Source organism: Oreochromis niloticus, linkage group LG10 (genome assembly GCF_001858045.2).
Source record: "Oreochromis niloticus isolate F11D_XX linkage group LG10, O_niloticus_UMD_NMBU, whole genome shotgun sequence".
Classification (NCBI taxonomy): domain Eukaryota; kingdom Metazoa; phylum Chordata; class Actinopteri; order Cichliformes; family Cichlidae; genus Oreochromis; species Oreochromis niloticus.
In genome coordinates, this window is record NC_031975.2 from 31,892,741 (window position 1) to 31,904,603 (window position 11,863).

The window sequence follows — 11,863 nt, forward strand, 5'->3', positions numbered from 1 at the left end:
TTCCACAAAACTGTTTGTTGACTAAATGTTTTAAAACATTGTACAATCACTGTGATCAGATTTTTATGTATAATGCACTTAAATAAATGTTAAACTGAGTAAAAGTGTAAAAGGACAATTTATTTAATGTAAAGATTTTTATAATTTATTTCTTCTTTGCACTAATACAAAGAAAAAAAGTGGACTTACTGTTAGTTCTATGTAATTTTGGAATGAGTTTACTGGTCTGGCCCCCTTGAGATCAGATTAAGCTGTATGCGGCCCCCAGACCAAAATGAGTTTGACACCCCTGTATTAGATGGATAGATAGAATTTTATTTCAAACATGCAAATATAACTGAAACAACAAGAGAAGAAAAAAACAAACAAAAACATCAAGTTTATATCTCTATGTCTACACCAGGCGTAGGCAACCTTTCTGATGGCGAGTGCCATTTAAAATTTCCTCAGAAGTCAGTGTGCCATATGATTGCATTAGCAATAAATTTAATAACGCTCTACATGAACACTTACACATTATATAGAACAACTTTATAGAATTATATTTGTTTGCAGATGTTGGCAGCTATCAGTGAATAGTTATCAGCTATTTTGAAACAAAAAAAGACTTTTTATCCATAACAGCAAATGAACTGTACAACAGAAAATACAAATGCTATTTATGGTCTCCTCACAACAATGATAAGAAAAATAAACTGGGCCAATATGGCATGTTTGTTAATACAGAGACACACATGTTAATGTGATCTCTGGTCTCCGAGTGTCCAGCATTCAGACGGCTACCTGAGGACACTCATGTGAGAGAAAATCTGCTCACACAGATATGTAGAGCCAAATACTGTCAATAAGGCCTCTGCAGTGTTCTGAAGACAGTTAAACTTGTCAGGTAGTGATGTCCAGCAGGTGACAATGCAGCTCCATGAACACCACAGCTGTGGATTCCAGCTGCTTCGATGTCGCATTAACTGGTATCAACTCAGCCAGTTAATGCCAGACAAATCCAGCTGCTCATTAAAGATTTCTGGTTTGATCAGAAAATAAAACATTGGTCCATACACCTGAAAGTCCCAAAAATGCATTGTGTCTCGAGTCTATGGATGCATTTTGACGAAAGACCGGCCCCCCAGATATTAAAGCCATAAAGCCTTTGAATGAAAACAAACGCTGTTGTGACAGTGATGTACACTGTCTTGTTGGTAAATGTATGATTTCTATTCATTTTACGTCAGATAAAAACTTTGCTTGTAAGATTCAGATAATTATTTAATAACAGCCAGACATTTTAAATGAGAATAAGAAAGTATTTCTTTGTGCCCCCCTTTCCCTGTTAATGCCCTACCTGGCCCCCTGGCAACACTTTGCTAGACCCGCCCCTGCACAGTTACCAGCTGTCAGCTACATAAAAAAAAGGATCCTGGTGTTATTTGTCTCTCAGAAACAGCTCATAACTTCAACTCATCCATGTCACCTAAAAGGTAAACCTGTTTCTCCATCACCTGTTCAGCTCTGATGATTCAGTAAGGACATCTCCTGGTTTCATCTTCATGTTTCCCTCTCACCACATATCCAAACCGACATCATGACCAGCAGCTTTACAGCTGTGGCTCCAGCAAACATCAGCTGATACTAGAAATTAATATTAAATAAATTCTAACAACAGCTGATCAAGCTTAAACGTGCTGCTGTTGTTTAGTGCGACATCCGGCAGTTTCCTCTTTCTGGTGCAAAGTGGGCGATAAATAAACAAGAGAGAAAAGCTGATCAGCTGATCATTGATCAGTTTCATGATTGAAGTAGAAACAGGAGAGGGAGGGGGGAGAGAATGAGAGGAGAAGAAGCAGCTGTGCAGCAAAGACACAATAACTCCAGCTTTGTGTCTTTTTCCATCCTGGCTGAAGTACGGGACAAACTGTGTTCCTTCTCAGCTCAACACAAAACGCGTAATATTTTCTCTGAATGCAGGACGATTCCATTTGTACGGGACGGTTGGCAACTCTACTAACTAACCTTATGAATAAAATAAAGTTCACTATCAGTAACTTCATAGCACCCGCCCAGCAGTATATAAACTCCGTCATGCTAGCTAGTACGCAGTACGAGTTATTGTAACTGACTGTAAAAAGTCAGCACAATGAAAATAAACTCCACCTAAACTTGGTTTATATCTGACCCAGATAGACTGCAGGTCATAACTTCTTACCTGAAGTTCAGTTCACCTGACACTCGGACCGGCGGCTGCCTCGGGTCTCTCTTCCTCCTGCCCCCCCTTCCCTCATCCACCTGCTGGCCTCCACCACTTGTTAATTTTACTGAATCTGTGGAAGTCAAAGGAGTTTGCAAAGAAAAGCGTCTGGACTTCTTTGAGTTGCTTGAAGACGTTTCACCTCTCATCCGAGAAGCTTCTTCAGTTCTAAGGTCAAATGGCCAAGAGTCCCAGATTTAAACCCAGTGGGAGTATCCCCCCAAGGAGGGACAAAGGACCCCCTGGTGATCCTCTAATCACATGCGCCAAGGTGTGAAAGTGGGTGTGGGACCTAATCAGCCAGGGTTTCGGGTGAGCTCATTGTGAAACCTGGCCCCACCCTATCATGTGATTTCCTGAGGTCAGATGGCCCAGGATGTGAGTGGGCGTTAAGGCGTCTGGGGAGGGAACTCAAAACTGGATTATAGATGGCAGACAGTTGGTGTCGTAAACCACCGCCTCTGTTCAAAGATGGTCGCTCACAGTGGACATAGATGGCCTCTTTCACTCCTCTTTCAAACCATCTGTCCTCTCTGTCCAATATGTGAACATTGGCATCCTCGAAAGAGTGGTGTAATGGTGTAATTAGGACCCTACACCACCGGGCAGAACTTGTTCCCTCTAAGCCTGAAGGGAAAAAGAAGGAACACACACATGTAAAGGAAGCACTGAAAACATGTGGTTATCCTAACTGGGCGTTTATAAAGTCAGCAAAGAGGCACAGAAAAGAAGATCAGACACCAGCGAGGGAGGATAAGAAAGACAGACGCAACAACGTTGTGATCCCCTATGTAGCCGGTGTATCAGAGAAACTCAGGAGAGTTTTCTCCAAGCACGACATCCCAGTGTACTTCAGACCCAGCAACACACTCAGACAGAAACTGGTTCACCCGAAAGACAAAACTCCAAAACACAGACTGAACAACGTGGTGTATGCTGTACAGTGCAGCGAGGAATGCCCAGACCTCTACATTGGAGAGACCAAACAGCCACTTCACAAGCGCATGGCACAACATAGAAGAGCCACCTCCACAGGACAAGACTCAGCAGTCCACCTGCATCTTAAGGATAAAGGTCACTCTTTCGAGGATGCCAATGTTCACATATTGGACAGAGAGGACAGATGGTTTGAAAGAGGAGTGAAAGAGGCCATCTATGTCCACTGTGAGCGACCATCTTTGAACAGAGGCGGTGGTTTACGACACCAACTGTCTGCCATCTATAATCCAGTTTTGAGTTCCCTCCCCAGACGCCTTAATGCCCACTCACATCCTGGGCCATCTGACCTCAGGAAATCACATGATAGGGTGGGGCCAGGTTTCACAATGAGCTCACCCGAAACCCTGGCTGATTAGGTCCCACACTCACTTTCACACCTTGGCGCATGTGATTAGAGGATCACCAGGGGGTCCTTTGTCCCTCCTTGGGGGGATACTCCCACTGGGTTTAAATCTGGGACTCTCGCCCATTTGACCTTAGAACTGAAGCAGCTTCTCGGATGAGAGGTGAAACGTCTTCAAGCAACTTAAAGAAGTCCAGACGCCTTTCTTTGCAAACTCCTTTGACTACGATGACCTGGATGACTGAGAACCTTCACAGACGAATCTGTGGAAGCTCCGCCATAGCTACCACCAAACAACTGAGTTATTTTTACACAGCGACCAGTGTCTGGCCAATCCACCACCAAAAAAAAATAATAATAATCGGGCCACCAAGCAAATGCCCTTATGCCCGATGGCCAGTCCAGCTATGGTCGTGCGTGCCATCAGTTAACCCCTGGTCTACACAATGTGTGTGCTTGAAATGGAGTAGGATGAAGTTTACACTTTTCCTGTTCCTACCCCCTTATTTCAAATTTCATTACTTACAAATCAATATATTGCGCAAATGGAAGAAAGCAGTCTTACATATTTGTTTAATATGTGCGTTGAAGGACATGTCCTGGTCAAAAATGACTCCAAGGTTCCTCACAGTGTTACTGGAGGCCAAGGTAATGCCATCCAGAGTAAGAATCTGCTTAGATACCATATTTCTAAGATTTTCAGGGCCGAGTACAATAACCTCAGTTTGATCTGAATTAAGAAGCAGAAAGTTAGCGGCCATCCAGGTCTTTATGTCTTTAAGACATTCCTGCAGTTTAACTAATTGGTGTGTGTTACCTGGCTTCATGGATAGATAGAGCTGTGTGTCATCTGCATAGCAGTGAAAATTTATGCTATGTCTTCTAATGATGCTGCCTAAGGGAAGCATGTATAATGTAAATAGAATTGGTCCTAGCACTGAACCCTGTGGAACACCATAATTGACCTTAGTGTGTGAAGAGGACTCTCCATTTACATGTACAAATTGGAGTCTATTAGATAGATATGATACAAACCACTGCAGTGCAGTACCTGTAATACCTACAGCATGTTCTAATCGCTCTAATAGGATATTATGGTCAACAGTATCAAACGCAGCACTGAGGTCTAGCAGGACAAGCACAGAGATGAGTCCACTGTCAGAGGCCATAAGAAGATCATTTGTAACCTTCACTAAAGCTGTTTCTGTGCTGTGATGAGCTCTGAAACCTGACTGAAACTCTTCAAATAAGCCATTCCTCTGCAGATGATCTGTTAGCTGTTTGACAACTACTCTTTCAAGGATTTTTGATATGAAAGGAAGGTTGGAGATTGGCCTATAATTAGCTAAGACAGCTGGGTCTAGAGTTGCTTTTTAAGTAAAGGTTTAACTACAGCCAGCTTGAAGGCCTGTGGTACATAGCCGATTATTAGAGATAGGTTGATCAGATTTAAGATTGAAGCATTAATTAATGGCAGGACTTCTTTGAGCAGTTTTGTAGGAATGGGGTCTAAAAGACACGTTGATGGTTTGGAGGAATTAATTATTGAAGTTAACTCAGAAAGATGGATTGTTATGAAAGTAGTGTAATATCAGTGGTATTGGATTTCCTATTTTCTCTAATGGTTAAAATTTTTTCTGTGAAGAAGTAAATGAAGTCATTACTGGTTAATGTTAAAGGAATGCTTGGCTCAACAGCACTCCAACTTTTTGTTAGGCTGGAAACAAACCTAATGTCGTTCTTCTTTGCATCAATCACTGATGAATAGTAAGATATTTTAACTTTACAGAGGCCTTTTTTTAAAGAGCAAGATTTATACCAGGGACTCAAGTATTTGTGATTTGAAGCATTTGTTTTCAGAGGATCCAGTATCCAGAGTCTTTGCAGTAAAGATGTAAAATTATTGAGATTATCAACCTCTGTGAGTTCAGGTAGCTGCTCTGGACTGTGGTGGTACACGACAACAAGGAATTAAATCCTTAAACTTGGTGACAGCACTTTCAGAAAGTCGTCTACTGTGATGATGTATACTCCCCACTGCTGTGGAATCCAACTTAAATGTTATTAAGAAATAAAAGAGGGCTCTCAGGGATTATTATTAAATGTTCAGTTTCTATGGCATAAATGCCAGAACAAGATCCAGAGTGAGACTAGACCTCATTACTGTAGTGTCTGTACATTAAAATAAAATGTGTCTTGAGGTGACGGTTGGTGCTTTGGTGCTATATCAATAAGCTAACTGACCTACAAACAGATTAAATGTACTGTTGATGTTGTTTTCTGCATTTACATGAATGTTTAAATCTCCCATTATAATTATTTTTTCTGAGCGGAGCACGAAATCAGATAAAGTCATTTTCATTTATGTGACTCTTCTTCCAAATGTAAACAAACTTATGTCACCAGGATGGGCTTAAAATGAGTTCCTGACAAAAACTAGAAATATTTATTCATTATAAAACTCATTCCAGTAAAACAAACATCGACGTTTTGTCAGACAGACGTGTGCACTTCAATTTTTTCACTTAAAGTTTAAACAAAACCTGAACTTAAGGAGGACTCAGTGTGGTGCAATGAGCCCAGCAGTGACAGGGGGACACCAGTGACACCAGTGCTGGTCTGAATGTTTCCACAGCTTACACAGGAGACAGAAGGATTTTTATTCATAAATAATGCTGGAATAATGCATAAAAATAAAAGCTGAAATGAAAAGAAATACCAAATTAATATCTAAGAATGGAGCTGGACTAAAATATATTAATTTGTGCTGATTTCAGCTGTGATTTTCTTCCAGTATTTAGCCATGTTTTTACTCTGTCCAGTGTGTCTGTCCTTCTGCTGCTGCACTCTGTCCGTCCTGTCTATCTCCTCCTGTCGTGGTCTCTGTCTCTCTCCCTTCGCCTGTCATCTCTGTCCCGATCTGTCTCTCTTCTTCTATCATCGGCTCTTCTTCTGTCTCTTTCCGTCTCTCTTCTTCTATCATTATCTCTGCTTCTGTCATTCTCCCTCTCGTGACTCCACCTCCTTTCTTCCTCTCTCTGCCGGTCTGCGTCTCTCCTCCTCCTCTCCTCCTCTTCCTCCCCTCTCAGTCTCTCGTTGTGTCTCGCTGTTTGTCCATTGGGCTGTCCTCCTGGCTTTGGTGGCGGCCCTCTCTGGTTGTATTTGTCATAGCTGGCGTCCTCTTTCTCCTCTTTGACTCTAATTGAAACAGGAGGTGGTGATGAAGAAGATGCCTTGCTCTTCCTCTCCTTTTTCTTCTCTTTCTTCTTTTTCTTCTTCTCTTTCTTGTCTGAAACAGAGAGCGCAGAATGAAGATAAATAAAAATCCACCTCATCTTGTGTCAGGCGGGTTTCAGATGACAGGATGTGACCTCACCTTTCTTGGGCTTCTTCACAGGTACGGCGTACTGCTCGTCATCCTCAGAGGAGGGGGAGGACTCGGCGACTTTGGGAGCACAGCCCTCCTCCCTCAGATGCTTGGTCACGTCGTCGATGTCCTCGCCATCTTTGGGGGGTCGGTAGTCTTTGACGTGGTCAACGCGAATCGTCCGACCTTTGATCTGACAGCACAAACCAACAGTCAGAGATCAATACTCTCACTGGAATCTTGAAACTCCTGAAGTCAATCAGGAGTTTGGGGGGCTGTGGCTCAGGTGGTAGAGCAGATCAGCTACTGATTGGAAGGTTGGTGGTTCGATCCTTGGTTTCCCCAGTCTGCATGCCAAATATCCTTGAGCAAGATACTAACCCCAAGTTGCCCTCCGTTCCTCGGAGTGTGAATGTGTTTTAGTTTGCACTTGACTTTAGAAGTGCTTGTATGAATGGGTGGTTGAGGAATGTTATATGCAGCACTTTGAGTAGTCTGGGAGAGTAGAAAAGCGCTATATAAGAATCAGACCATTTACAATCAAACTACCAGCGAGCTCTTAATCCCAGAAGCAGTGGCCGCGTCACAGTCAGCTGATAGTTTACATACATTAACTTTACCGTCACATGTTGAATATTTTCAGACTTACACTTGACAACAACATTAACAAACAGGGATTAAAATTCATCTTTCAGTCTCTGAGCCAGAGTTGAGATTAGCCTTTACTAACACATCCACTGGTCTTATAGAATATGCCTTTGTTTAAGTATTTAAATAAATCCATCATCTGCCTCACATCCATGAAGGAAAATCAGGTTCAATGTTGTTTCTCTAGTCTGACGTTATGAAGTGTAATGATTTGGCTTCTTTTAATATAAAATCATATTTAAAGTAGAAACACTCCCAGAAAAAAGGTTTTCTGTCAACACAGGACATCGAACCCTCTGGATGTTTTAGTTTTCTGACAATTTTCTGGAAAAAACTGAAAAAAAGTGCATTCTGGGTCATGTGACCATGTGGGATAGATGTCTGCTCACAAGCTCGAGGACATGAAAGGTCACCTTTTAATCTACACGAGTCACGTGGCTCATCTTCGAGCCATGACTCCTTCGGCCTCAAAATCATTTTCTAATGTTGTCATTTTATTTTTTTTGCATTGAAACAACATTCGTGTTCACATGTTCCCCATCACAGTTTGGACACACCACAGTGATCAAACAACTTTATATCCTACATTTTCCAATTTCTTAACAAACCTGGATCACGAGTCTCTGCAGCGATGTTCCCTGTAAAACTTTAGTAAAGTGACTAAAAGGGATGAAGCATCTTATCACAAGCAGAACAAGGCCCCGCGTGCCCGATACCCTATAAAAACCTTCTTCAGGACCTAAAGTTGTTCAGTCAGTGTGAGAGCGAAGTGCTCTAATAGGGTGATATGGTACTACAAGGTCATTAAGATAAGATGGGGCCTGATTATTTAAGACCTTGTATGTGAGGAGCAGGATTTTGAATTCTGGATTTAACAGGAAGCCAATGAAGTGAAGCCAAAACAGGAGAAATCTGCTCTCTCTTTCTAGTCCCTGTCAGTACCCTTGCTGCAGCATTTTGGATTAACTGAAGGCTTTTCAGTGAGTTTTTAGGACATCCTGATAATAAAGAATTACAGTAGTCCAGCCTGGAAGTAATAAATGCATGAACTAGTTTTTCAGCATCACTCTGAGACAGGATATCTCTCATTTTAGAGATGTTGCGCAAATGGAAGAAAGCAGTCTTACATATTTGTTTAATATGTGCATTGAAGGACATGTCCTGGTCAAAAATGACTCCAAGATTTCTTAAATAATTACACTGTAGTTTAACTTTATTTGTGTCATCTGGTGGCTGGATAAATATTGCTGGGTATCATCTGCATATCAATGAAAACAGATGTAGTGTTTTCCCATATAACACAAACAGTATTATTTGAAGCACAGGACCCTGTGGACATCCATGACTGATGTTTGTGTTAACAGCAACAAACTGTAATCTATGAGACAGATGAGATTTAGATCAGTGCAGCAGACAGCAGAGTCTGTCGTGTCACCTTAATGCCATTGAAGTTGTCCACAGCCAAGATGGTGCTCCTCTGGTCCTCATAGCAGATAAAACAGAAACCTTTGGACTTTCCAGTCTTCTTGTCACGCACCAGGTTGATGTTGACGATTTCTCCATACCTGACAGGTTCAAGGAGAAAAGCAAAGTGAATCACGGTGCTCCCTCTACTCTGTGAGTAGTGTAGTTAAGAAATGATGAGATACATACTGAGAGAAGACACAGATCAGGTCTCCTTCAGTCAGCTCGTATGGAAACCCTCCTGCAGGAAACAAAACATCCAAAACGCTGTTTATTTATTCTCCAAAAACCCTTCATTACTTCATCACTAATGTCAGTAACATTAACACTGCAACAACACAAAACATTTAGTTTTGTGTTGTTGTGTGCATCCAGTAGATGCACACAACAACACTGCTATTTCCAGTAAAAATGTCTTTATTAAAGCTGAAGTAAAGGTAATGTAATGATTCACGTTATTTGATGTAAAATGAATATTTCCAAAAAGCCAACTCTATCCTATTTTTGGGTAGAAGTTCATCAAACCCTGTACACTCTGTGTGTACTATGAAACAGGATTTGTGGTTTTTAAACTAGCTTCACTTTGGTGTTACAACAGTGGTTCATGTATTACTACCTTAGTAACTTATGCTTATGATGCACAGCTAACCTGCTCCAGAGCATGTGATGTTCAAGATTTTAGATCAGCAGGTAGGAACTCACGATCACCTGACCAATTAAATCTCTGAACAATAGCTTCACCATTGCTGGAATCACTCAGAGTACAGATTTTAAGGCGGTATGAGGGTTATTGTATTACATTTTAAGTGGGAATTTTCAACACAGAGTACACGATCCGAGATGTCTCATGGATCTTCCAGATTGAGTGAAGTCATTTTCCAGAGATCTGATTGGTCCGTAGGGACCGATTTGATACCTGTCGATCATTTATCTGGAACATGAGAAATATCAATCGATGAAAAACCTCTTGAGCTTACTAATACTTGACATGTGGAGCTTAAGCCAATCAGGAAGAGTCAAAGAGTTTGTGCTGCAGTGACAGCAACTTTGAAGTAGAAATGACAACCAATGGGAGCACAGGAAATCCCTGACTGACCAATGACCTTGGCAGACTGGTGACCACCTGTCAGCTAAGAAGCAAAGGACGGGGAATCAGTCAGTCATGTGAGGATCTAGCTTTACAGAAAATCCTTTACTTCCTCTGAGTTTACATTTTTCCTCAGCTTTCAACTAATGATTATTTTCATTATCTGCTAATCTGTTGATTATTCAGTTTGTCACGCAGTCTCACCAACAAAGATCCAGGCGCTGTCTTTGTACTCGCTATGCCAGGAAACAGACTCGTTGACCCCGAGGCTGGCTTCGCGCTCATTCAGCTCGTTTATCAGCTTTACCTTCGTTAGAGGACTGAAAACACAGAGAGAAAAGAAAGTGTTTCACTGGGAAAGAAAAGTGTTTCCTCTTCAGAATCCTGGTTCATAATCTGTGATTAATGTGTGACAGTCATCTGCTTTAATAATAATAATAATAATACATTTTATTTATAGGCGCCTTTCAGACCCTCAAGGTTACCTTACAGTAGCACATAAACAATACCATAAAAAACATTAAAAAAGATGTATATATAGCAAACATGGTAGATAAAATTTAGACATAAACAATCATAAAAGCAAATATAAAAACTGAGCAATGTAAAAATGGCCTAAGACAGATCAGGTGTATGCAATTCTGAACAGATGGGTTTTGAGTAGTGATTTAAAAGAGGTGAGACAGTGTGTGGTCCGCAGAGCAAGTGGAAGTGCATCCAAAGTCTCGGGGCAGAACAACTAAAGGCTCTGAGTCCCATGGTAGTCAGGCTTTCATCTCTGACAACCCAGCGTTTAAGTTTTTATTTCTGCAAGGCTAAATTTTAGGATTTGGAGAAGAAACATGAGCTTAATCATCTATGAACTTAAAATAACAAGGCAAAAAAATAAAAAGACATCAGCCATAAACAGTAAAATATAAAAGAAATGTCATTTAAAACTAAACATAAGGTACAAACAGAAGTGATTTTTACACCACTGTTTCAAGATATGTGGAGCGTAATGACGTCTGTTTCTACAAACCAAACTCCATTCAGATTAAGACTGATTTAAAGCCCCGTGAACACGCTGACCATACAGGAACGCAACACGGGTGTTTTCACGTTGTGCTCTGTGAAGCTCTGATTCATTTTTATTTTAGTGAGCTAACACACATCCCGCAACGGTAAAGAAAAATACTCCTATGGCCAAAACAGGAGGCGATGATCACCTCGTCAAACTCTCGTCCAAGCTTAATTTTATGCTTTTTTACACTATGCCGAATTGAAATAAGGCTCTTATATGTTTATAATAACCGCAGAGAGTGTGTCTGATTATTTTATGGGGAAAGCTGGTGAAAAATACACATCAAATGCCAGGTTTTCTGTATGGAATCTGGGAGACGAGAATGTACATAAAGAAGTACTCAAACGATCTTCAAGCGTGCGCTTTGGCTAGCAAATAGTCATTTTCGAATGGCTACAATCATTACCGAATAGTTATCATTGATCAGTAAACAATAAAAACTTAGATTAAACGTTTAATAAGAAAATAATTACTTACTTCATGACCAACAACACGGTTTGTAAATTAACGTTGTGCTGAAAATGGCTAATCTCACTGACAGGAACAACTTCCGTTTGAATTCCCGCCCCTGCTGGTGCTGCCCCCTGCTGTTAGGATGTCTTTAAGACAAGCTACATTTACACGGCTAAATAATCTAAACTGTTATTAGT

The 11,863-nt window shown here is 41.0% G+C and overlaps 1 protein-coding gene across 1 annotated transcript; it reads right to left on the reverse strand.

The window, feature by feature from the left end:
* Positions 1-6,003: 6,003 nt before the first annotated feature.
* rbmx2 (RNA binding motif protein X-linked 2) lies at positions 6,004-11,840 on the reverse strand. The gene is made up of 6 exons (XM_003459538.5): positions 11,691-11,840; positions 10,355-10,470; positions 9,253-9,304; positions 9,035-9,164; positions 6,961-7,144; positions 6,004-6,873 (listed from the first exon to the last, which is right to left on the reverse strand). Exons 1-6 carry the CDS (start codon positions 11,693-11,695, stop codon positions 6,446-6,448), a joined length of 915 nt encoding a protein of 304 aa, XP_003459586.1. The 5' UTR covers positions 11,696-11,840; the 3' UTR covers positions 6,004-6,445.
* Between the last annotated feature and the right edge of the window lie 23 nt (positions 11,841-11,863).

What these genes read in the sequence shown, in the direction of transcription:
- rbmx2 (XM_003459538.5), bottom strand. An exon ending in ACAACTTCAATGGCATTAAG is followed by an intron (nt 7,145 to 9,034) that starts GTGACACGACAG and finishes TTGTGCTGTCAG; the next exon opens with ATCAAAGGTCGGACGATTCG. An exon ending in TGTGAAGAAGCCCAAGAAAG is followed by an intron (nt 6,874 to 6,960) that starts GTGAGGTCACAT and finishes TCTCTGTTTCAG; the next exon opens with ACAAGAAAGAGAAGAAGAAA.